A 27,935-nucleotide genomic window follows, 5' to 3' on the forward strand; every position below is an offset into this window, starting at 1 on the left:
GTACTTGTTTTATAGAGTGGGTAATGGCAACAGATTTATTCCGGATGGTGACTTTTATTAAAACTGGAAGAGCCAATAATGACTTTATTTGTTGCTTTATTTATTTTCATGCATTTCTAAGTGCTGTACAAACATGATCAAGAAAGAAAAACATTTAACAAAGCATGGTAAGAGAAAACATAAAAACATCACATAAAAGTAATAATAAAAAGTCAAAACAAGACAAAGACAATGAAAACATCCAGCTATTAAATCAGTGAAGGGGAAACATGATTAAAAAGTAACAAGACAGAAAAAATGAGTAAACCCGATTGGATTGCAAGAATGACAGTAAAATATAATGACAGTATGAAAAAGGAGAAAAGACTGAATTCGTTTGAAAAGCAAATGAATTCCAAATTTCGAATGAACACAAACCAAATGCAGGTTGTTATATATGAGAGCATTTCCTGCTCTAGACCATTTCAATCATGCTTTCAATATACTACTTTACTATTTCTGAAATATGTACAGGCGCTAGAACACTGAGAGCTTTAAAACACATCATCATAAATTAAGCTGTAGAACATGCTCCCTTCCTCCCTTCATTTTCAGTCCATCAATAGTCTTTTAGGTAAAGCCACTGAAAAATGTGTTACTGTGGTCTAAGCAACAAACTAAACAGTCTGTGTTGTTGCAAATCTCTGTTAAACACTTGCAAGACTGTGAGTTGAGGTTTTCCGCTAGTTTAGGAGTACATCATGACCTTATAATATACATATTGGCAGAGCTAAACCCAAACTCCATTCTTATTAGAGTTTAACCTCACTGATTTGAATCCTGCTTTGGGACCATGACCCCATTTTAGACAAAGCCAAGTATTCAGGCAAATGGTATCTTTTTTAACATTCTTCTTACAATATATAAATAATTATAGTCGTTTTAATAGATAAACATAAACATAAAAATATCAGATTTTAAAGAAGAGTTGTCAGTGTCCAGCCTGGTTTTGTCTTATCCACTCTGGATTTCTAGCATAGCAAGCTAGGAAGGAGAATTTAAAATGAAGATCATCTTTAATAGCCATGGGATAGGAGTACAACGGAATTTGGCCTCCTCAATTAACCCATTTATGAAGTCAACACACACACACACACAGCAATTGGGGTTAAGTGTTTTGCTCAAGGGCACCACAACCATAAATGCTGAGGGGGAAGAAAGCTCTTCACGCCTTCCGCACCCACTTCCTGCCGGAAACCTTCCGGTCACAAGTCTGCTTCTCTAACCTTTAGGCCACAGATACTCCTTTTTTTAGAACAAAACTTCCATCAAACCTAATGAGAAACTGTAGGATACAAATCAGTTTTCACAAATGGATCATAATAGGAGGCGGAAACTGAGTGATATACTGGATGTTCATTGGGTTCACTGGGTTCACTGGGGAATGGGATAGCTGGAAGCATGACACATTGGCTGTAAAATCAAGGGTGTAAGTAAAATGAAAACTCTTGTGCAGATATATGCATGCATAGTCTTTTGTTAGATGTTATTCAATTAACCATTGAATCAGTTTCATGTTTATCAGACATAAGCTAAACATAACCTAACCCTTTCCATAAGGCTTACTCTAACCCTAACCCATAGTGCAATGTTTTTTTCGAGTAGATGACAAGCTGCGTTGTGTGTATTTGGCAGTGCCACCAGTGGATGGGAGCTCTTTGTGAATTGTAAGTAATATACAAAAGTTTGGCCAAATCAAGAATCTTGGCTATTTAAACAAAAATATACAGAAGTTTTTGTGCGAAGCAGAAAGTTAACTGGCAAAGTGTCTTAATTAGCTAAGCTAATGTAACATATACCAGTAAGTCACTGTAATGAACTTCTGTCATGTTTATCTACATGTCAATACATTGACTTTAGGGCAAAAGTAAAGAGGCTGGGTTAAAAAAACGTTCCTAGCACAACATTATTTGAAGCACTTCACTTCACAGCTTTCATGTGAGATATCCTTACACAACGCACTAAAATACCCCTCAAAGCTCTTCCAGGTTTTTATGTAACATAAACAATGAGTTTTTGTTTCAGAAAGTCTTAGGAGGTTGTACAGAAAGTTCTGCTTGACATTTTAAGTGCTTTATTTTTGACTGCCACTGTGAAATCAAGCATTTTGATCCACAACAGTCTGAAAACAATGTTGTGGGATCACATTTGTGGGTGGTTTGTTGAATTAACTGTAAGAAGGTAATTATTATGGTAGTGAGGAGGCTTTCGAAAGTTTCACATTTCAGTCTTTTCTGAGACTTTAATTTATGCTGTGTTTAAAAGTTGATCATATTTTATTTGCCGTAGGCTTGATTTTAAACAGAACAGACTGATCTGTCTCCCCTGGGTGGATCTCTGTGTGAAAACACTGCTTTTCAATAGCTGAATAGCTGTAACTCACAGACATGATGTGTCTGTTTTGACTGGAGGCTGTTCTTCCTCTGACAAAAGTTCAGACATACATGCTTAGAGCTGCCAGGAACCTGCGTCCCACCAGCGCGTTATGAAAGAAACGTGTGAGCAAAGAGTCAGAGTGGTGAAACGGAGTGCTGGTCTGGGGCTTCAGTTAAGCTGGGTTGAGTAAGCTTGCTCCTTCCCTTGTCCTGCATCAGTGTGGGCCCAGCATGAAATAAACGTATCACAAATATTTTGCGGCTATTCAACATGTGCAGACTTGAAAGCTCCACTGTTGCCAAGTGGTACTTCGCAAAATCATGGCTATTGGAGCTGAAATATTTGTACTCTGTGTCCTTTTTTTCAGGCCTTTTTGTTGCACCTGAAAAGAGTAGATCATCTGCTGCATCCAACCTGTCAGTAAGAATTCTCATACAGTACACATCCTACAAATGCTTCTTTTAGATTGAAGTGGACGGTATATTACAAACATGTCGAGGTTTATCAAGAATGAGAAATGAAGGCTGGCCTGCTAGTGGACTGATGCCTAAATATGGTCCTGTATATGGTCCTGTATATGGGCCTTATCTCTTCTGTCCATTTGTTGTGGAAGTCAACACACTTGAACACCTTTCTTAGTTAATCACACTACGCATTCTGACACGCTGGATGACATCAGCGTTTCTGGAGTGCACCGGCTCTGGGGAGTGTTACAGTAATAGTCTGGTCAGATCAGGAGTGGCTGATGGAGACGGCGGCTGGAGCTTGAAGGCACCTGCGCGGAGTAATGAAGCAGCAGCAGTGGGAGCTGCAGCGCTGCAGACTTATAGACTTATAGGGGCTGTCAGAGCAGCAGGGCTGCAGCCGAGCCGTCACACGGCCTGATGGATCCCAGGACGAGAGGCTCAATGAAGCTGTCCGGCTCTCCGGCGACCGCCTCCCTGAGCCTGACCAGGTTCATACGCATGATTTGTGCTGACTTCACTTCGCATCAGCAGGACACTCTTGCTGTGCTTGTCTTGTAGAGAATGACCAGGTTCAGTAGTTTAAAGCAGAGGAAATCTCTCCTGAAGCCGTTCTTCTATATATGTATATTATTTAACTCTACCCGTCTTTTAATCAGTTGCTCCTTAAACGCTTAGATACTGTCATTAAATCCAGGCTTCTTCTTCACTTTTATAAGTACACAAAATGTCAGCTTAAAAATTCTACAGTATAGCTTTACTGTAGAATTCTACACTATTAGTGCATATTAAGGAGTTAACCTGAGAAAATTACAATTTGCCTAACTTGACATTCTAAGTTTAGTCTGAAATTCTCCTACCTCACTGTTTCAGTTGTGCATCTAAATTAGGTCATTTAAAAAGAATAATGTTTTTTTACAGCTAATAGCTTAGCTGCCCTACTACATGTGCCACCTGAGTTTGGGGCACATGCTAAGACAGTCACACCATCAGCTACTTAATATATTTGAGTCTTATATGGTCCATAACATTTATAGAGGACAAACTATCAAACTACGACAGTAAAAGACAGTAAACTCTAAAAAGGTTCTACAATATTTATAGAACAGTCAACATTTTGAATGTGTTGCATTTATTTTCTGTAAAAAAAATAGATGACACAAAAAATAAGCTAATCATTTCTTACTAGTTGATGTTTTTAACAAATATATGGAACATATAGAGACAGCTGTGCTGTTTTAATAATTTACTGTGGGTTTGAGTGTGCAACATTTTGAAGGAAAACTCCTTTACCATTGGCTCCTGACATCATCTATTTGCATATTTGGCATGTACCCACCACCCTTCTCTTACGGTCAGTGTGCAGTGCTGTATTCTCATTCTACATTCTGGGTGGAGATTTCTGTTTTATATAATGGTAGACTACCTGGCCTTAGTGTTATAGACTGTAAGAGTAAGTTACCGTTTTCTGTGCTGTTGAGTGTAACTCTGTGCTGTCTTGGTACTGCAGCTCTTGTATATTTTACAGGATTATACTGTCAGTTTCTGGCAGATATTTAATTTTAGTCACTTAAAGAATGGAAGAATACAACTAAAAATGAAGTGCCACTAAGACTTTTTACATTGGTGCGGCTTTTTTTTTGCAATGTATCCATTTTACACAGTAGTATATTATAAACAAAGGTTGAATATAATAATTTTCAAAAAGCATACTATAACGTCTTGAAGAAATATTGGTGAAAATCTGGCACCCACAGCTACTAGTATTTAACTGATATTTATAGATTTTGATTTTTTATATATAAACTAAAAATGATCTAATCTAATTATTAAATTATCTTATCTAATTAACTAAAATATATATTCAATTGCAAAACTAAAATGTTTAACTAACATTCTCAACAAAAAAGATTCTTTATAGTACTGAAAAGTGTTTTTGTGGCATATGCTATGGATCCATTTAATTAGTTTTTTTTTACATTGAACCCTTGAAAAATCCCTTATATTTTATCTGTTATAGAATTTTATGTGCTCCATGTACTAAGGCAGATTATGTTGGACTAACTAATATGAACATAATTCAAAGTGTTTAATACTGAGCTTTACTGTTAATCTATGAATACTAAATAAACAAATACAGTACATTTCTGAGTGATAAACATCTCACTGAAAAGGTGGGAATTGAATTTACATAAATACACATGAATGAAATATATAATACCAACACAATCACTGGCAGATGAAAGTGAAACTCTTCAATGAGAAAATCATGTACATATTTAAATCAAGAAAATGATTTAATTTTTATTTTTTTGAGTTTATAGTTTTTCTATAGAGTTTAAGAGGTTAACATTGAGTGGCTTCAAGCCATTATGCAGCAGTAAGGGCAGGTATTTACCACCAGTCTTTTATGAGCTATTAGTTCTCTTAGGCTGATTAGTTCAGTATGCTGCCCAGCAAGTGGCAAAGATGACTGGGTTAAAGATCTGAAGCATGTAGCATATAGTTTTCTTAGAATTCGCTCGATGCTGTTTACAAAGAATCGGATGTAGTCAAGCTCTTCCCTGCCAGACATTTGTGCCCTTCCAGTTGTGTGGTCAGGAAAAATGTGTGGTATGTGAGCTGCGGTTTGGAGAGTGTGTTGAGAGCAGCCACCTCTACAGCTATATACAACTTCCATGCACAGCCTTTCTAGAGGCCAACACCTGCTGCACCGCTTACCGCTTTATCACCGTAGCAACCCTGAGTTCACAGCGCTCTTTTTTAATTAATCAGCCAAGATCAAACAACTCTAATCATGGATCTGGTTGGTGAGGGTTTAGTCAGAGGCAATGTTAGGGACACAACTCACTCATGTCCATTTATGGATACAAAACAGCCAGTTTCAAGTTAATGTATTATTGTGATTAAAAAAAAAGAAGAACATAAAGTGTACGTGATAAGTGATTATAACCACTGAGAACTTTGTTTGTTATTTGGCTGGAGTGCTGGGTGGGGTGCTGGGGAGTTTATAGTCCAGATGCAGCCGTTCAGGCCGAGGGGAACCTGCTACATGCTTCACAGATTTCAGCACTTGCACTCACCCAGAAAAACCAAGCGGCTCGTTGAGAGAGACGGCCGTAGGGGAAGTGAGGTAGAGCTCTGATACCTCCCCTGATGACTTCAGCCCTAGAACTCACTTGTTCACTCCAACATATTTAATATTCAGCAACACATGGGTATATTCAGACTTTACCATCATGGTTGAGCCATTCCTTTAGGAATCACTGCACCAAGGTAGCATCAGTGTATCTTTAACAGATCCACTAGTGTCCACACAGGCTACAGATGATTTATTTTTAATGTGTAACCCTGTCATTCTTTTACTATTTAATATTTAACACAGGTGAGGCTGATTTCTGAGTTTTCCAAAATGCATTTCAGGCACACAGTCCTAATGCTGTGTTCAGGTGGTGTCAGAAACTGGGACATACCGTTTGTACCACTTGTCAATTGCACTCAAACAGCTAGTGAACTCGTTACACGTGGGAAACTCGAGATTCTTGAGCATCAGGCTCAAGTTTACGAGATGTAAACCTTTTCTGTATGTTTTCAGTTTTTAATTATTTTCTCTTTACACACTTCACCTCTAATATTCATTATTAACCTTAATATACTCCAATATTAATTCATTTCATTTGATATTTTGTAAATTTGTGGACGACTCAATGCCGTTGTTTTGTGATATCCTATGGATCTCCATGCTTAGTGGGCGGATCTTCTGACAAGATCCCAAATACTAGTGTTTACTAGTGTTGTATACAACCTTAGTTGTATAGTATGTTTAGCGTTTTTTTTTTTAACACAGTAAAATTCAAAGAAAGGAATTTGACATTTCAACATATTATTCATTCATAAGTTAGCACATACCAAATGTGAAAAACAACCCACAAAAACAGTGTCAATGTAACAGTTTTTGTGATGTCATAAAAATGTGGCTCCACCAATTTACACTGAAGCAATATCAGGCTTAAAGGCACAATAACAAAAAGAGTCTGTAATTTAGATAGAGTTTTTTTTCAGGTTTGGTCCAAAGAAATTCAATAAGTGGAACCTAATATGGGTCCTTTAAATTTGATCCTTCACCTGAAATAGCATCAACAGTGCAGGACACACCATATGCGAAGGGCTGCCACCAATACACCAATACAGCAGCCTGATGGCATCTACATTTACATTTGAGGCATTTGGCAGATGCTCTTATCCAAAGCCACTTACAAAAGTACTTTGCTATTTACTCAAGAATAACCTCAGCTAGTGTGAATAGATTAAAATTCAAGGATCCCTCCAAGCTTAAACACAACTAAACACAAGTCAATAAGGAGACCATAATACTCTACTCTTGGAAGAGGAGGGTCTTCAGTCTGCATTTGAAGACAGCGAGTGACTCTGCCGTTCGGACACCCAGGGGAAGTTCGTTTCACAACTTCGGTGCCAGGACAGAAAAAAGCCTGGACGCTTGTCTTCCGTGGATCTTGGCGGGTCGAGCCGAGCCTACTTGAAGCTTGAAGGGCTCTTGGTGCGGATCAGCTTTTGACCATTGCCATCCAGTACAGAGGAGTTGTTCCATTCTTGGCTTTGTAGGCCAGCGTCAGGGTTTTAAATCTGATGCTATTAGCAGCTACAGGCAGTGAAGAGAACGCAGCAGAGGATTGACATGGCAAAACTCAGAAACGTTGAAGATGATCTGTGCTGCTGCATTTTGGATAAGTTGCAAGGACCTGATGATGCACAAAGGGAGACCAGCCAGAAAAATAACCGCCTAGCAGTTGACAAGTTGACACTTGGTGTGTTTAAACGGTTATTTTTCAGTTATTAGCACCTTACATTCCAAAGCTTATTGTATTAAGAGACTTTTACTAAGAATTACTTACTAATGTTAATGTAATTGTGGTTGTAATGTAAATGTAATTTATGATGTAATTTTGTGATTTGTGATCCAGATATAGATCCTGAAACATTTTAAGGAATCATTCTATTGCAGAATAACCAGTGCATGTCCATGTTTGCGCTATAAGTACAGAAATGCATCTCTATATGGTATTGTACTTACAGAGGATCTGATTTGAAAACTTTGTGGATATAGTCAGAAGATCTAAACCAAATCTTCTCATGCATCTGGTGGAATTATAGCAGATTTCTCCAAGGTGTTCAGTAACAGCGAGAACTCCCTACTGGGAATGCCAGCAGAGACGCCTTAACATCTCTTCCTAAAACAAAAAATCTTTCTAATGAATGGAACAGTCTTGTTGGCCCAAGCAGAATCTGAAATACAGCAAATGCCACCAAGACATGCTGGATGGTTCAGAATGAAGACCATTAAAGTGTGCTCAGTCAGGAGTGGTAGCCAGAACAGAGTAAGTGGACAACCAGATATAGTTAAGTCTGTGCATTTAATCATCTGCATCATCTGGAGATTTGAAGGATGAATGCTGATGTTCTAATAACTGTCTCTGTATCTTCTTCTATAGTTCCTGACTATAAGGAATAAGGCTAAAATAATGCTCAGATATGATTGTGACAGTGGGATAATGGGCTAATTAAGTAGTGTAGTAATTCCTAATTAAGTAAGAAATAATAGAAAATAATGTTTGGGAACTAGTTATCAAATTCCATTACTGTGAAAAGTTCTATAAGCAGAAAAGATGAACTATTCTTTTTAACATTTTAAACAATTGTAGTGTATTACTTTTGCATATAATGTATATCTCTCTGATTTTTTATTTTGGGCTATGACTTGTTTACAGTCATTGTTAGAAAAAGCAAGGTGATCCAGATATCAGAGCTTTATAAATGATTCCTTATACCTTGTCCTAGCAGTCAGCAGCCATTGGCTCCTATAAGCAGCTGCCTAGCACTCTGAAAGTTAAAATAACGAATGTCAACAAAGCAGGTAGCAGGTAGGTAAAAGAAGATAAATATAAGTATCTCAATGTATACAGTTATGAAATTTCAGCTCACAGGAGTAATGGATGTCAAGTTGAGGTCGGAAAGACCAGATCTGAGAACTGAACATAAGACTGCTAGTAAAATCAATAAAATTTAGCAGACTTTCAGGTGGTGGTGCACTATTCCACTGTGCAGCAACTCTTGCACAAAAAAGACCTGCATGGAAGAGTCATCAGAATAAAACTTTTTTTATGTCCTCACCACAAAAGTCAGCCTCACAAGAGACATCTAAACAAGACATTTTGGAAGCAAGTCCTGTGAACTGATGAAGTTAAAAAATAACTTTTGGCCAAAATGAGCAATGGTATTTCATAAGAAAAAAAGGTGCAACATTCTATGCAAAGAACAGCTCTCCAACTGTGAAGCACAGGGGTGGTTCGGTCAGGAATGATGACCAGGGGTCTACAACCATAACATTAATACCACCTGCCTAATACTGAGTAGGTCCCCCTTGTGCTGTCACAACAGATCTGACCATTCGAAGCATGGACTCTACAAGACCTCTTAAGGTGTCAAATAGTTTCTGGCACCAAAACGTTAGGCAGTAAGTTATGAGGTGTGGCCTCCATGGATCACATTTATGAGCCTTAGGTACCCATGACTCTGAAACTGGTTCACTGGTTGTTCTTACTTTGACCAATTTTGGTAGATACTGACCATTCATATAAGTTTTAGAGATGCTCTGACCCAGTCGTCTAGCCATTCCAGTTAGACAATTGCATTGCATTGTCAAAGTGGCCCATTTTGTCTACTCTTAACACATCACCTTCAAGAACTGACTGTTCACTTGCTGCTTAATATATCTCAACCCTTGATGGATGCCACTGCAGATAAAGATTATCTATGTTCTTTACTTCACATGTATGTGACTGCATGTGCGCCATATGCCTAAAGATAGTAGCGTTGTGGGGGGGGGGGGGGGGGGGGTTTGGGTTTGGGTTTACTCGTCCCAGTGGGAAGGTCCACGAATGAATACAAAACATTTGGTCTGGTCAAACATTTCTATCCCGATGGGGTTGGTCCATTCCAGGATGACATTCACAGGGGTGAGGAATCAGTAAATGGTTTAATGAGTATGAAAATGATGTAACTCATATGCTATGACCTTAATGGTTATCAGATCTGAGACAAATTAACACCTCTGGGAGATCTGGCACTTTCCATCACCATCATCAAAACACCAATTGAGTGGTATTTTGGATGAAAATCCCTCCAGAGACTTAGAATCTGTGCCAAGGTGCACTTGAAGGTGGTATGTCAGGAAAAGGGGTAAATTAAGTAAAGCTGTTAGGCAGTAAAATATAAGAACATAGTAATAATACATACTAGCAAACTTTATTTACACTGTAAAAGATAAAGGTGATAAAAAATGTTTTTACCAATGTTAGAATAACCATTTTTAAATCCTAAAGAGCCATGCCTGTAAAAGAGATGCATGAAGAACCTTTTAAAAGGCCTAAAGAAGCAAAAGTGAAGGTTCCTTACTAATTTAAAGGTTCTCAAATCTCTTTTAAAAAATGATTGGCATAACTTAAAAAAAACATTTTTTCTAATAGAGATGTGACCTTTAATTTGATAAAGAATTTGTGTCTAGGTTCTTCACACTCACACATTTTCATAACAAACATGGTTCTTTACGGAACCGAAAGAGGTTCCTCTATGAAATCATTTAAAGAACAATTTATATAGCATGTTTTTATACTTTTAAAATGCAACCCAGTGTGTTAAGTGCAAACAAAATGGAGTCAAAGCTGAAAGAGTAACACTAATAGTAAATGATCACCGCTGTTGAGAAATCTGACTGTTGGAGAAGTGTTCTTGGCTATTCTGAAACAGAGTTCTATACGGTTTCTCATTCGTCCTATCAAACTCCTGGCTTTAACGACCAAGAACAAAGTCAAGATTTCTCCTCCAGATACGAAAGAGCTTTGCACATGATCACTGAAGGCCCTCTTTTGTGTGTGCCGGAAAAGCTTTTGTTGACCCAGCAAAGTTGCATGTAAAGAGCTTTCTGATCTTTTTCCACTCTTGTCTTGATGGCCAATTAATTACCCTCTGAGGAATATTTGGCCTCTGCTGCTTTTATTCACTCTGTGCACCGAAGAGCCCCATAAAACACCTCAATGAAACATACACAGGACACACTTCTCATAATCAATTGTCCTGGATTTCAAATGGCATTTCTTTTCAAGTACATTATAAGACAATGAAGTTACAATCGAGTCCATTCTTTGTTTTTAGAGCTGACTGTGATTTGGGGGATAGGAAAGATATCTTATTACTCTTTCCTCCTCTCTTCTCTACAGGAGCACATAATATTCTCTATCTGATAGATGGGCTCTGGGCCATCTGTTGCTAGAATTAGCCGCTGTGGTGCTTCTCCATGGGGGTGTAAAATGGGCTGTTTGCCCTCCTTTCCTTCCTCCCAGCTCAAAAACATGAACTTGGCGGACTTCTTCAATACAAAGGGGAGAAAATGTGAAATGAACACAAAAGCCACTCTGGTTCTCTGGTGCCTATTAAATAAAGAGAACAGCGAGTGCCTGTGGAGGAAGAGATGTCAGACACAGAGCTCTTTTACATCTCTGACTATCCAAAAGAATGAAATAAAAAAATAAAAGCCCTGAGAGTAAAAACACTGCTACCCTTTGGCCACTGTCCAAGAAGCATATGCACAGGGCTGTACAGAGCAAGCATTACATTTGCTTACATTTGCTACTGACAGTACTGTTAAATAATTATTTGCAGTGTAATAAAGTGAATGTAAAAAAGAATAATATGTAATGTACGCTAATATGTATTACATGAGGGCAAATCTCAGATTTGTGTATAGCTTATACTCTATTAAAATTTAAATGTGCTTAAAGTTGTTTAAGTTGTTAAGATATAAATCGTAAGTATGTGACTTTGCTTTGGGCATAAAATGCTTAGATGTGTTACAACCTTATTTACAACCCTGTTATTTTGCTCCAGAATGAAAAACAATTAGCTCTGCTTTATTAACTTATTATACAAAACCTTGTAAAATTACAGAAAGTCCCTGTAAATGAACTAACCCAACCGTTATTTTAAGTATTGTGTCCAAAATTGCACATTACATTTATTTCTAATTATTTTACAAAATAAATACTATATTATTTAAACAGTTTTTTTTTTAAATTGCAACCAAATGTATGCAAGATAATAATAATTATTTGTAATAAAACCTAAAGATAATAATACAAAGGTTTATTGTCCATACTAACATTTTTGGGGTATATTTAATCAGTTGTATATAAATGTGCACACTGTAAAATAATGGTCAAATTACCAAGCAAAACATTAACACAAGTCAAAATTCCTGCATACAGGGTGTGTCTTCCAGTCACTGTCACCCTCTCTGTGTTGGCATTTCCCCAGCGGTAGCTTCTCTTAGATGTGCTTGTACATTTTATGTAGTGGTTGGCTCAGTGTTAAAGGCTATATGAGCTATAAGGTACCGTTCTGTGTTACTTTGTTACTGTGTTATTCTGTGTTAAGTGTGACTCTGTGACACTTTTTCTGTCAGTGTTTGACAGATGATTTATTTTGTTTCAGAACAACAAAAACAATTAATACTTCAAAATATATTTTAACTGTTTTCTGCACAGTTATAACACTGTCACTTTGTTTAATGTTTGTAATAATTTAGGGAATGTAAAATAATGGATTTTTTACTGCAGAACCTGTCATCACGTTATTGAAAGCATTCAATTGTAATAATTCAGGGAAAAGTCTGTTAATGTATTGTTTTTGTGTTTGAATTTGAATTCAAGTATTTTAAGTCATTTGACCTTTTTAAATTCCATGACATTAATGTGTTCTCTAGAATGATGGCTGGTGCTCCATCCAATACTTTTGGGATGAGTTGGGGAGTTGGAGATGACATCCTGACCTCACGAATGCTCTTGTCACAGAATGCAATCAAATCCTCACAACAATGTCCCCAAAATCTAGTAGAAAGCCTTCTAGTGGTTAGATGGTTACTTCAATAAAGGCAGGATAAAATCTTTTTAATATCCATATCCATAACTTTATCCATAACCATAACCATATCCATAACTTTAGAAGAAACACGAAATGAGCAGATGTCCCAATACTTTTGTCCATATATTTTGTGCCTGTAAATTGCCAGAATTATTAATCATACAATACAAATACCAATACAAAGTGCATTTTTATATTTAAATACAAAGTTCTTGAGGCCATCGAATCCCTGAATGTAGTATGGTATTATGGTTCTTGGGCACTAACAGTTAATGGTCTTCACAGTTCTCCTACATATTTTCAGACGAGGAGTTACGGTACACGCAATGTCCCAGAGGGTGTGTTTTATCTGATAAGCCTAGAAAGCCGAACTGATCGCGAGGCTGAAACTCTTCTGAGTTTCAGAGATCTCAGAGATATCTGCTAACTCTTTCTTGGGCTATGCACCAAGCCACACGGCTAGGAAGCAATTTCCCCCAGCATTTTTACTGATTGCTTTTTGTTGTTTAGAGAGGGTCACAATAGACTGTCTGATTAATCACAGTAACCAACATACCCCAAATCAAAACAGCTTCCATCTGGCATATCCGAACTAGGCACTGTTTAAGCAAATAATATTCACATTTAGAGAAAGTGCAGGCTTAACTTCATAAACAGCCTGAAGGCAAAGATGTATGAAGGCAATGGAAAGCTTTGTCAGTGTTGCTGTGGAGTGGAGCATTCACAGGTATGCTGATAAAAAAAAACTAACTATACTCATTTCACAGCATTGAGGGCAGTGTTTTAAATGAATCACCATAACTTCAGGAGGTGTTCAGGAGGTGACGATTCAGCTGCTTTGAGTTTGCAGTGCTAGAATCAATAATAATCAGTCAGAGCAATATTCAAAAGCTTGCACATCAAATTTTTGGCCTCAAGTTTTTAGCTTAAATTTCAAAATTCCACTTTAAATTTTGTTTTCAGCTTCAAACTGATGTCCTCAATTTGTCAGCTTAAAATGTATGACCTAATTTTTAGCCTCAAATGTTTGGTCACAAAAGTTCAAAAGTTTCCTCGTTGTGTGCATTTGATTTATGTGGTTTTTTTTTATTAAATTAAAACATTTTAATTCATTATTTAGATAAGCCAGAAATCTGCAGCACTAATTAAAAGGAAATATTGTATGTGTTACAATATAATAAACATTTACAAATTTTAATGGCCTACCACTACAATTCAGACAATTTAACATGTAGAAACATTAGACAAGTAGAAACTGTAAAAACAAAGAAGCATAAGAAGATACTGGATCCAACTGAGCTTACACAGTCTACTTACAGAGAGATAATTGGTCATCAGTGGTCATTTAGGAGTGACTTGGCCTTCCCAGGCCAACTGGTTCTGGAGCCACTGGCACTTTGCTGAGACACAGGAGAAGCATCATTAGGGCAGTCCGCCTATGGGCAGAGGGGTGAGGTAATGCTTAAGAGACTTATTAAAGCTCAAGACAGAGAAGTGTGTCGTCACACATGTGTTTAATCCAGAACACGGTTTCATGATCAGTATCAGCTGTGGTGCCCATGTGGGTGATGAAAGGTGGGAGTGGGTGAGCGCTGGTCATCACAGTCTGTACCCCTCTCCAGCTTCAGACCTTTGTCAACAGCAACTTTGTGGGGGCAAAGCAGAATAGCTCTGCCCTGTCAACTGCCATTCATGTTGTGTTAAAACTGAATAGACATGTTTTGAAGAAAAAGTGCTGTTGCTATGAAACTTTTAGGTTTGGTCTAGAAACACCCCAGAATGCCATGTCAAAACAGAGAACTCCCATCTCATAAGGACTAATATGCTTGGGGTGGTTCGAATTAGGCCAGCATTAAACTATGGTTTGTCCTCTTTTCTGATATGAAACCCCTGGCTCTGTTTGCTGACCACAGTCTGATTGTGATGTACAGCTGAGGAGATTCTGGCCATAACTTGGTAAGTAAAAACAGTCCTCCATAAGCTACCATCTGGACATGACACCACTGCTGATAGGAAGGAATGAGTGACACTGGGAGAGATAGGCATTTTTCAGCCATGAGTTCATGAGTTTTTAGCCACCCTTTTCCTTCTCATATGGCAGGGACAAGGCAGAGCAGAGCTGATGTACTCCATTGTTAACTTTCACTAAGAGACATAGGAATGGTTTACTGACCAGAAAGGAAGCCTAGTTTTAGGGTGACTTAATGGTCAACTGTCTCTACATTGAAACAGCTTCCCAGATCATGGCTGAACATGACAAAAAGTTTCAATTGAATATTTTTGGAATGTGTTTGACAGGTCACACTGTTTGGATAGATTGGGTATAGTGTAATTGAGTTTGGGTTTTATGGTAATAATCTGCGATAGTCCATCTCAGTAGCAAACCATTATAAAGGTGAGAAATAATGCATTTATTGGTATTTTAAGCTATATTTTAATGTATAAATAGAAAATTAGACTTAATTGGGGTAAAAAATGCTCAACTGCTGTTTAACAAGCCTATTTACAACCCTGTTATTGTGGCTCAGAAAGAATAACACTGATTTCCCTTTACTGGGGGCATGTGGAAAACAACAACCAATAAGTGTTTTACTTTTATTGGCTGGTTTATGCCACCAATACGGCCCATAGTAGCAGCATAGCTTAGCCTGCCCTAGCTTACCTTAGCCTAGCCTAGCTCAGCACTGTAACAAGAGCATATAAGAAAACAAAACTAACTGGATAGTGTTGCTGTCCTCTTTGGGTCCTCTTGGCACAGTGTGCAGTTAGCTAGCTGGAGAGATGGTCAGCTCTTCTCTGGTCGAGCCAGTTTTAGTTTTTAGCCTTTTACCTATTCCCCCTGACTACTGACACAGTTTCTTCGGCTTCTGTCAACTGCTGCTGGCTGGCTTGTTCTTCATTCTTAAGTTTTGCTTTCATGTAAAGTAGCTGTTGCAATTAGCCTCTAGGCAGCTAGTGGGCTGGGTGTTTATAGATTCTGAGGGGTGTAAATAAAATGAGTATTAAAATTGGCCTGTTCCATTATACCTATGTGGGTTTTACCTTTAAATGAGGAGATAACAGTGTTTGAGGTTTACAGTATGTCACTTTCATTACCAGACCTTATATCATTCAGCCCCTCATATCATATCATAAGTCCCGATGCCCCCTTGGTTGAAAAAGCATTGTTAAAGTGTCATCTAGAGTGGCAAAAAAAGACAAAATGCCTCATTGGCTTCACTTGAGAATACAATGATGTGCATACTGGGGCAACCCTTATTCTCTCAATACATTCAGAGCTGTAACTCAGCTTGTCCAGAAATGCATGTGTAAAGCATGTACTTTAGGGGTGGCTCAAAGCATGAATTACACTTTGCAACTGTAGGGAGAGCCCAGGAGCAAGAAATAACAATTTTTGCATATTGCTGCTTTAATCAAGAATGAAGACTATTTGGTGCATTGTAGCTTTCTGGACACTGGTGGGGCCCCATGTCTTTCAGTATGTCCCTAAATAGCAACCACCACTGATACCAAGGTAAATACATTTTATTTTTATCTTAGGGCCCCTTTAAACTTGAAAGTCAAGTTATGTAAGGACTTTAAGTCAAGAATATGACAGTTTCTCATCATGTTGAATAAAACTTATGCCAGCATTCTCTAAAACAGTCTTTCAAGAGTTGCTATGAAACAATGTATTTGTGGGCGGAGCATGAATAGGTCCATTCTCAATGGTTTTGTAGTGTAGATTTAACCTTAATCTGTTTTTGGAAAACTGCCCGTAGTGCAAGAAAACAAACTCCAGTATTTAATTTAGGACTTAATAAATATAATTAATAGTTTTTGTTAATGCTGACCAGCAAAAAACTGCAAAATCATAATTTAATTGAAGTAACAATACATGATTTTTGGGTCAAAAGTGAAGAAACAAAGCAAACAATTAAATCAACCCACTTATATCTGCATCTCTTCCATCACCCCCTATGTGTACTGTGCTCCCCTTGGATAGCCCATGATATCATGTGTTGCTGTACACATAATGACATCACACATGCATGTGGTGGCCTTTACCTGGCCCCTGTCCTCCCTCTCGTATACGGGAATGTTCTGCACATGCTCTCACACCATTTGGCATGTGTTTATTGGCAGAGCAGGGTAAAATGTTCAAGGTGTCTGTTTGACTTGGACGAATGGTAATCTTTTAAACAAACAAACTTGCGGTCCAGGGCCAAGTCTCAACACCCTGCTGGCAAGGCCCTGAGGAGAGCAATGCTATGAATGTTACCCCGCTTCCCACACAAACACATCGCACAGAGCCCCCTGTGCTTCGACTAGGGCCTATTTATTTGTGCGAGAGGGCCACGCATTAATATTTTTTCCTCTTGCATGTTTTATCGTGTTGGCTCCAAATGGAAGCAATCAAGCCAGTGAAATGTGCTCCTCCAGAGCTCATCCAGAGCAGACTTTGTTTGCGGTTATTGTTGTTCCGAAATGTTTATTGACTGTCCACTTCCACCACCACCCCACCCCCCCCCCCCTTTCGATTTCCTTCCCCACACATGGCTGGCCCTCGGCCTATGCCTCCACTTGGCTCTGGCTGTTTTGGCTCGTTGGGTGCAGCTGACCCATGATGCTACCGTCCATCCGCTCCCCTGGCGTTTCCTACAGGGCCATCACATATGGGCCATTGGAGTGCACCCTGCCAAGGTGTGGCCCTTTGTCAGTGTGAGGCCCTGGAGCTCTGCTTAGCAGGGTGATTTGTGGTCACTGAGGGCTTGTGTTTGCTGAAGCTAATGTCAGAGGACACTCCAGCATCAAGACAGCCATGACCTTAGTTTCCTCCTGCACAGCATCCCTCTTTCTCTGTTCCTGGTAACACTATCCCTGCAGCACCGTCCACCACTGAGGACTGCAAATTAGTTCAACTTGTGGTTTCCTTGGTCCCCAGGTCTGCGCCAAGCACTGCTCTGCTTTAGATTTGTTATAAGCTATTAGTGCATATGACCTGATAAGGGAGTGGCCAGCACAGCACAAACATCCGTCTCCGAATACATCCGTCATAGCCCACATGTGCTTACGGAAATGAGATCCTTTTTTTCTTCATCCTGGAGCGCCTTGACTCGAAAATTTAGGTGCATCAGCTGGGCTACAAGAGCATCTCAGGTTCATAAAATGTCTGACAAACTTTCCAGAGTCATGTGTTTTGTGTAAAAAATGCGCCATGTCCAAAAACATGCATCCAACAGTTAAGCTAATGTGTAAGTGATCTTGATGGAACCCCTTAAAGGCTTGTTTGGCCTGGGCTGAATTTGAACGAGGCGCTCAGCATGCAGTGAGTGTCTGCTTATGTTTATTACCACTAATCCGAGTGACGATCACCAAAAGATGTTCTTTGTTTATGTAAGACCAAGCACAACCACTTAAGCATGTATATCTCCTGATCGTCTTCAAAAGGTGACACTTGATCTAGTTAATTAAATTTGCTTTTCATTTGGATCTGGAAAATAGTCTCTTGAGCGTCTCGCCACAATCAAACAGTAACAGTGTGTGAGCTGGAGACGTCTGACCACGGCACTATCAAGATCAAAGCAGATGGTGGCTCTTAAACGAGCATTTCAGAAGTGGAATCTTCAGATTGACATGTAGACTGGTTCAGGCAGTGCAGTGGAAAGTGAAGTTCACATGAAAGGGCTGGTTCAGGAGCCTCTGATGTTGAACAAGCTTAAGTATTTTGTGAATCTGAGAGACAAAAGGTGGAGAGCAGCTAATCAAAGCGTGTGAACATGTTTTGCAGCAGATTAGCTTCTTCAAAGCCTTCAAAATGCTCACATCAAGGTTCTAGAGTTTTGACTCTTCAAAAGCACATTGCATTTAATTTATGAATTTTATGAGACTTTTATCAATTTTATGGACTGCATTATCAATGAATATAAAAATTATTTTTTATTTTAATGATGACGAATATCTAATCTAATCGGATTAAGATTCATTGAGCATTTTAAAGGAATTGATTAAGTAATATTAATGTAACAACACATACTATTTAAATGTAATAACATCTTAAATATTTGAATGTACGCTGAAGTTGAATTACACATACTTACAACTCTAAATCCCTATTTAAAGTGAAGTGTGAACAATCAATCACAGTGATTTTTGGATTATTCAGTTACCAGGTCAATTGAGCAGATTAAGCAACCTATCAGTGCAATGCAAATGACTTGTGAACAATGTACTTAAAGGGAATACCACAGATTTCTTCAAAATGTCTGCATAATTCAGCCGTTAAGATGTAAACAATGTCATTCAAAATCGTTTGGTTCAAAAGTGGTAGTTATAGGAACCAGAGTTCACAATGTCCGCAGCTCAAGCCATTTTATTTACTATCCAAAACACACCAATTAATCTATACATGGCTTCTGAATCCATATAAAATTGCTAAATGTTTGTATGAAATGTCCTGAAAAAGTTTCAATAAATATATATTTCTTCCTGTTACTACTTTATAATGTTTTATAATGCCCAGCATGTGCCTCTCTTCCATGACTGGATTAAGATCCAACTTTTTAGGTGAAATGTTTATCAACTTACCATAAAACAATCTTGGGAATCAGGCTTTTTTGAGGATTTAATATGCATTAAATACCTGGATTGGTCTGGTTTGTATTTATGTGGAACAAAGCATATCACACTAAATCACCTCCTATATATGTATACGTAAATACATATATACTGGTGTACATTAGCAATATTCACATTACATGCAGTTAGATAGGATCCTATTTTAAAGCAGCATTATGTGAGAATTGTCATTTCTTACTCCTGGGCTGTGGAATTCATGTGATTCGTGCTTTGAGACACCCCAAAAAGCACTCTTTTCACATGCATTTCTGGATGGGCTGAACGAGAGAAAGAGTGGACTGACGTGGTAGGGTAATATCACCGGATTTCACACAAATATGACTCACATACGACACTTACAGAGTTCTTACAAACTTTGTCCTGTCCGCTTCATCCAAAGTTACATAGTGCAAATATCAGCTTGCCGAGTCCAGAGTCAGGGGCACTTCCAGGGATTTTGGGCCTGCAAAAAGATAAACAATGGGCCCCACCACTCTAACAATGCTGCCAAAATAATCAGTTAATACATTTTTAAGCCCCTGTCAGTCAAATGCCCTTAGAATCACCCTAATGCCCCCCCCCCCACGCCCCATACGGCATCCCTGCCCAGAGTAGCAATGACAGAGGTGTTACTTGCCCTTTTAAGGTGCTACATATTGTTGCTTTAAATAATTGTGATGCTGAATGATGCTTTAAATAAATCATAAAAATCTGTATTTTGAATAAACAGTAGTGCAGTCTACGTATGGTTAAAAGATGGGTCCCCTGCTAGCACAGTCCTGCAATTAAGTCTGATATTATTTTTGTTATTTCAGATATTACTACTTCACTGTCATTGGCTTAGATTTCATTAATTTATATACATTTAAATGCATATTAATCTGTACTAAATGCATTAATATTAATTGTAAAGAATTAACAGTTAAATTGGTCACAAAGTAATGAAAACAGTATGGTATAATAGTGCAGACCTTATTCTGTTCCACTGACACCTAAAGCTTGAGGCCTGTTCAGAGCCGCTGAGTATCAGACACCAAGCAGCCAGTGAAGTGTTAAACCCACTCTCAGGAGCCAGTTCCATCACTCATACACCTTTGCCTTCCCCGTGGCTGTGGAATACTGTGCCAGGTCAGTGCCGAGTAACGAATGTGTGTATGGGCGCCATAACTCAGGGCAGATGCTTTGTCAGCATCAATTTCTTTAGGTAGTACTCATGCGTCGCCCTCCAACACTTGTTCTTGAATTACTTGGGAAAGGTCTATGCCTGCCAGCTGTGTTTGAGTGAAAGCATGGCATGTCAAGTGACTCTGGATACGGCTTGATTGTGATATTGAAAATGACTGTAATAGATGAACCCAGGAGATTAGGTAACTATTGTTGAATACTGGCTCAGGAAAAGAAAGCCATTTAGTCTAGAAGGTCATTCTTTTTTTCCCCTCCCTATTTTGTGTTCCTCCTCTGTGTTTGATTAGCCCCTATTTTCCACAAAGGCCTGCCATACATTACGTGAAAGTTTGGAAAATGCTAATTTGTATGATTTACAGCATAAACACCTCATTGAGTTTTGTGCACTGCACAGGCTGGAGCTAGTTAGCCGCGCGTTGGGAGTTCCTCCACAAGCAGCTTACACGCAGCACTCGACTGTGTAACAGACATGACAAACACAGAGGCCATCAAGATTAAGCGGCGTAAGAAACGGCTGACAGTCGTACTCTTCTTTACGCTCTAAAGCTGGGCTTGTGAGTAATACCTAAAGCTCTGTCAAACAAACGGCTGAATGGCGGTGTACAGCTGAAGTCTCCCGTGCTGCTGCTGTGGCTGAACCGCTCACGTCTGACATGCCAGTTCTTTTGTGCAAATTCTTTTTTTTTCTCGCCTTTTGTAGGCATCTCTCTAGACATTCCAAAGAGCAACAAAGCGGCCACTTCCCAATTGCAGCGCATTGTTTATTGGGGCCTTGCTGAGAGACAGGGCTTAGCGTGTGGAGGAAACCAGAAGAGAAAGAATCTGTCAAAGCACTCTGAAAAGAAAGATAACAAGTACACACACACACTGAGCTTTCTTATATACTTTGCTTTACTTTATTCTCTTTTTGTTAGGAAATTCACTATTATTTCATATAGTACAATAATGGCTATTTTCTACAAAAAAAAGGTTGCATAAATAATTTAAATGTTGACAATAAAAAATAAATACGCAATTCGTTCTTTGTAGGAGTCCCTCTCCGGGCCGGAGAGGGCGTGGGTCCCTCCATTGAGCCATTCAGTCATTTGGAGGGTTTTTCGCTTCATGAGACCAAGCAGGTACAGTATATACAGTCAGGCTATACATGGTGATTCTGCTTACATGATAAAACCAAAAAAAATCCCTTCCAGTTTCTCTTCAAACACACAATTGAAAAAGAAGCAAACACGGTCAGTACTGTTTAGAAAGCCATTGGGAGAAAACAGTGGAGTTGAACAATGTGCGGAAGTGAGCAGAATATTTTTCATTACATGAACTGAAGGCAAGAGCGCTGGACATGGAGACAAAAAAAAAAAAAAAAAACGTTCCAGACTGGTTCTACTGTACATCCGGCGTAATATCAATATACACCCACATTCAGAAGTTCAATTCAGTATTTGATTTTGTCTAGTCTCATAGCTTAAGCAGGGACGTGAAAAGCCCCAGCAGGATGTTTGGGGAATTGTGTCTTGTTTTTGGCCAGTTCCAGTCTCTACATGCCATTTTTCACGTTTCACATTTTCAATGGAGGAAGTGTTGTAAGGATGGGTTTTCAGAGCAGCCATTGCTCACCCACATTTAAATTCAGTCTCAGACAGCTTAGGCTGGACACCCTGCTTTGCTTAATTAAATAACATATGTAGTTGAAATATTTTGTAATGATTTAGATGAGTTACATGACCTTTATCTAAAATGTACATGTAGCACTCTGTACTGTGCCTCCACCTAAAGCTCACTGTTATTAGAATTAGATAAACGTTAATACCACCCTGTTACAACTGCAACTGACCAAGGAGCTCCAATAGTTTCCAGGGAGGGAGAGGGGAATGAACGTCTTTTAGGTATGAACAGGCCCAATTGTTCCAGATTCCTACACACATGTGGGCCCCTTTTTCTGCTATTCAGACAAACAGGAACTCACCACGTCTAGAGGAAATGGCTTTTTATGGCCCAAATCCTAAACACAGGAATGGGACTCTTTAGTAATTGGGACAAGTCAGTGGAATTAGTGCTCCGAGCCCTGAGGGACTCAGATCACGGAGTGCTGACACAACTGTTCCCACTCTCCGTCACTGATAGTGGGCTTGGCTTCAGCTGACAGCTCCTATAATGGTTCTTCTGGAAAGGTAAAGGCTGTGGGAATTCTGGTGGCTGGCCTAATATTCCCAGCCTGTCAGAGGAGCTCCAGGGTTAAAAATGCTGGATCTCAGAAACGTGTCATCAGCCGGTCATCCCTTGGGCCCGGCAGCCCTGGGCAGCTGGACCGTAAGCAGCTACACCGTGCCCCAAACGGGATGACTTCAGTTATGCAAACATTCACCTCGGCCACAAGTTCGAAGCACCACTGGTGGTGGATTCGGTCATGGATATGGTGGTTATCTTAAGTGTCAATGTTCATCTCGGCTACCCTTTTAATAAACTTCAGGAGAGTGAACTGATTTTCGGATTGGGTCAGGGAGGCCCTCCACAGGAACTTCGCCAACAACCGGGTTCTCTACAGTAATCTCCCACAACAGCGTACCTCCTTTCAAGCAAAAGTCCGATAAAGTCCTCAGGAATTCTGCAATCAAACATCTGTTTTTTTTGGAATTATTCATTGTCATGGGGTCAGGCAAACGGTAAGGCGTTTTATAAAAACACACTGGAGATGTGAAAACTGAATGGACGATAGCTTCATGTGGCTGCTGAAAATGGCGTTCAGCTCTTCAGTCCACAAAACATAATCCTTTTTTAATAAGATTCAATTCTTCTTCAATTTTCTTTCCCTTGCAACTGGAGCACTGGCATTTGGGCAGTATGCGAGAATGAGTGTGAGTATGTGCGTGTGAGTGCATGTATTTGTGTGAAGACAGTCTTTGTATAAGCTCACATAAAGAGAGAACCTCCTCCTCCACCTCCTCAGTAGGAGTTGCTGCTGATAGTCGGCTCTCTGTTCCGGCCTCGTGCCTGCTGGACACGTGCGTGCTTCTTGTTACGCCGTGTTTTTTGGGAAGGTTCCTTGGCGTCCGATTGATTGTGGTGCCGGGTGTAGCGTTTGCACTTGCAAGAGGTCACCACACGGATTTTGTAGGTCCGGTTCTGGCCATTGGGGCACTGCAGCTGGACACGCTGTGTACGGGAATGGGCCGGAATGCAACGGTAGTCGGACGCGTTGCTGCGCCACCACTTGCTCCGGAGGATGGAGTTGGGCATAAGGTGAGCGGGCAGGCACTGGCCCGAACACACCAGCTCCTTCACTGGCTTGGCACTGCGGCAGGAGCCGTCAGTGATGTAGCGGGTGGAGCGCAGTTCGCGACAGCTCAGCTCAGACGCTCCTGAACACATAAGGAATGCAAAAGAGAGATAAAATGAGACCAGACCGAAATACTACACTGCTACACATGTTTTGCATTGACCCTTTATACTGTAAGGGCCCACACTTCAATACTTCACTCTCATAACTCTCAGCCAACCAAATCTTTTTGTACTGCCGCTAACTCCACATCATTGGAGGAGAACATTAACTGCCAGTTCTGTTATATCAGCTAACAGACACCTACCGGCTAGCATAGTGAGCATAACTAGCATAAGTGTTGGGGGAGAGGGAGGGCCATCCCCCCACAGTGAGAGCGAGGCCAATTGTGCTATTTAGGACCAGCCAAAGGGGATCGAACTGATGATCTCCTGATAATCTTGCTAAAGCAAACATGGCTATGCTTAGAATGCATAATATGTTTATATTATATAATCTAATAACATTAATACTTTCCTTTCAAATTATGTTTCTGAGGCACTTTAGAAACAAAATATAGTCTAAGTACATTTTTTAAAATGTAGAAATCTGCTTACATTCATCAGCGTTGCACTGATTGGCCTATTAAGACAAATCCCGTCTCTCTTGTTCTGTACTAATTAAAGTTTTTTTTCTTAAGGCTATACGTTTATATGCCCGGACCATTAAGGGACCTTTATTTATGTAGCTGAAGTAACTTTTTTATCATTTGGATCCAGAGAGTGGAGACTGCACATGCTGGCACTTCAGTGGGAGGTGTGAAGTGAACGAGATTTATTTTTTAGCACCTGATGTTTCTTTTTCCTTGGTTTAAACATAAAACTCAGCTCAGCTCAAACTTTATCACGTCAGCTCCAGGCCTACTTCCACAAGCTGTTATTCATTTTGCAGTGGCTTCTCGCTGAATTACAGCACAAGGCTTTGGAGGTGTCAGCTAAAGTAGTGATACAGTGGAGGGATCTGTTTTCTTCTGCAGCTCTGCTCACACACAACAACAAAGGATTTATGTGTGTGTGATGAGTTCAGGTTTTCCCTCCCTGCCTTTCTAGAGAACCTGATCTGTTTTATGAAGGCCCAGTCGTAGCGCTCCCCTCGCTGTGAGAGTGGGAAGAAACTGGAGGTTGGCCAGAGAGAGGTCAGCACATCCAGCATGACCCCAAACTGTCCACTTGAGACCGCACACACCCCCCTCTCAGGGACGCAGGGTGTGTGACAGTCCTCTACAGATCAGTTTGTAATGTATGCCTTGATTCCATTCTCTTTATGATACTACTGAAACAGACCCAGTTCTGTCTTTATGGATTCGGTTCTTGCTGATTTGTTACTTTTGTCCCTTTTCCCTGTGATCCTATGTTTAAAAAGCATCAATTTGCACTTAATACGAGCACTCCAGCTACTGGAGTATTCCCAAACCGAAGCATGAAATGAACAGAAGGGTGCTGACAACGCTGACGGCCATAATTCAGGCGAAAACTCAGCTAACGGCGTTTAGGAACCACAGGTGGGAGTCATTCGCTAAAACGCTGTTGCATTTAAATAACGATTTTAAATACCCTCAAGAAATTTCCCCACAGACTCCGACATGCTCTTCTATTCAGGAACATGCTGATGCAATTAGATAGTTATGTAGACCTTGACTAATTGTATAAAAGTGCGGAAATGGCAGGAAAACACTGAGTTATCAGTACATCACCTGCCTGAAATGCACAAGTGCTGAGTCCTCTCGCACTTTCATATCCTGGAGCAGGACTCAGAGACATTCAATGGGGCATAAAAAATTAATTGGATAATACTCGCTGAAAACATGTTTAGGCTATGAGAAAATTTTATGGTCATGGAAAAAATATATCTACTAAAAAATAAATAAATAAATAAATAAATAAGACAAAACTGTTCCAGAATTTCACTCATTTAACGGGACGGAAACTGTTAAAGAACACACTCACTTCAGTTATCTCTGTAAAACAAGCTCCCTTTTAGTTTCATGTATACTTGTCCTTTGCTACAGAGAAGCTGAGGCTGACTCAGGCTGACTTATCACCCTCAGGGGCCTTTGGGCAGCAAAGACTTAAGAATTGTCTGTGAGCCTTAACCCAAACCACACAAGCAGAGCTTCTTGTGCCCATGTACTTTCTTGTGGAGAGTACGTACTTAAAAATATAGGTTTCTAAATGGTTCATGGCTTGGATGTATGGTTCTGGAGGGGGGTTGAAAATTTTTAAAGACAAAATGGAGCGAAAATGGACCATCCACTGAAAGAAACTTAAAGAAAGCCAAACTGAGCATACTTTTCAGAGCAGAACTTCACATGACTGAAGCAGTAACTTTACAGGAGATGGAAAAGTTGTATTGTATGGTAATGTAAAATGATTTTACGTCCAGTAGCTTTAGTGTATTTCTACTGGTCAATTTACCATAAAATATAAAAATTAGGTATGCTTTGTGTTTTTTTTTTTTATGGATAAATTAATAAATAAAAACAACTAAAAAAATGGGGTTACAAGGTTTCGTCCCAACAGCAACCATACATTCCTACAGACAGGGCCTACTGTAACTATTACTGCTATTGGAATAAAAGGCCAATCCTGTGTGTGAGTGAAGCGTAATGTCCACTAAGGATCAGCCAGTATAGCAATTAATCAATTATTCAAACTCCACTGAACTAATTACTCTAATGTTAAGCAATGACCATGTATCAGTTAGTCAAACATCAGCAGAGCTAAACAGCTACGACTGCTTCCTTTTCCTGAGCTAAAAGTCTCTCAACGAAAGCTGTCCTAGCAGGTAGAAGCTGCTCTAGCAAAGTACTTACCGTATGTAGGGCTGTTAGCTGACGGCCTCCTGCCCCCGTTCTTCGCCTGGTTCATGGTGTTGGTGTTGTTGAGCGGCTGCCTCTGCTCCTCTGGATGTGGAGGTGTATCCTCGGTGTATTCTTCCAGGAGCTCTGTGGCATCGTTCTTCAGGGCTCCCCATGCCCCAGTTCCGCTCAGCCAAAACTGCAGCAGCAGCAGCAGCAGTGGCCACGACTGCACAAGCACCAAGGATACAGACACGTGCATTTCTTCAGTGATCTCTGCTCTCCGGGCCAGCTTCACTCAGGGCTCCTCTCAGGGCCAGCTTCACTAATCTCTCCCATCCGGCAGCAGCGCGTTCTCCTTAAGTACCTCAGCGAAGAGCCACGACAATTAAAGCGCTCAGCCGGAGTGGGAGGAGGAGCAGCTCATTCACAAAGTGATGGGGAGGAGGGAAGCGCGCGCGCGCGCTTGTGTGTGTGTATATGTGTGTGCGTGTCTGGGCATGTATTAAGCTATTTGTGGGGACTAAGCGTGCCCCAGAATGATGACCAAAAAAAAAAAAAACATGTAATTGTATAAATTGTTGGCAAAAAATCGACATTTTATTTCATAGATCGATATAAAAGATGTGTCTCTCTCTCTTTCTGAGGTTAATAATGATTGGTTTAAGTGCAGCACAGCAGAATGAGCTAATACACATTTCAAAGGTAAGCACACCACAATGATAGGAATACCGGAATGCGTGTGAGTGAATTTGTGCATGTGCGTACGTGTGAGGTGATGGGTCATGTATTTAGCCCTTTGTGGGGACCCACTGTACCAACCACAAGAGGAACTGATGATAGGAAAACATGGAAGCATGTCATTGTGGTGACATGTTGATGGTCCCTTTTTAAAAAAAATACAATATACATATGTTAAGAGACAAAATATTAGTGTTTAGTTCCTGACTTTGGCCTAAATGAGATTACATCTGCTTTACACAACATTACATATTGTGTAAAGCAGAACTGGGCAGAAGTTGATTATACGTTTTTGAGGTTTAAATGTAGTTGAAAGTAGTGATTTTTGGGCATCTGTTTTGCTATACATGCTTCAAAGTACATATCGCTGCTGTCCAATGAAAAAACAAGTCAATTTTTGTGCGTTTTTTTTAGTTTTCTCCATGGTTTGAAC

General features: G+C 39.7%; 1 protein-coding gene across 1 annotated transcript; it reads right to left on the bottom strand.

Annotated features, from left to right (window-relative positions):
- Positions 1–21,527: 21,527 nt before the first annotated feature.
- sost (sclerostin) lies at positions 21,528–27,154 on the bottom strand. The gene is made up of 2 exons (XM_072667194.1): positions 26,777–27,154; positions 21,528–24,007 (listed from the first exon to the last, which is right to left on the bottom strand). Exons 1-2 carry the CDS (start codon positions 27,021–27,023, stop codon positions 23,592–23,594), a joined length of 663 nt encoding a protein of 220 aa, XP_072523295.1. The 5' UTR covers positions 27,024–27,154; the 3' UTR covers positions 21,528–23,591.
- Positions 27,155–27,935: the final 781 nt, after the last annotated feature.

Source organism: Salminus brasiliensis, chromosome 22, assembly GCF_030463535.1.
Source record: "Salminus brasiliensis chromosome 22, fSalBra1.hap2, whole genome shotgun sequence".
NCBI lineage: Eukaryota > Metazoa > Chordata > Actinopteri > Characiformes > Bryconidae > Salminus > Salminus brasiliensis.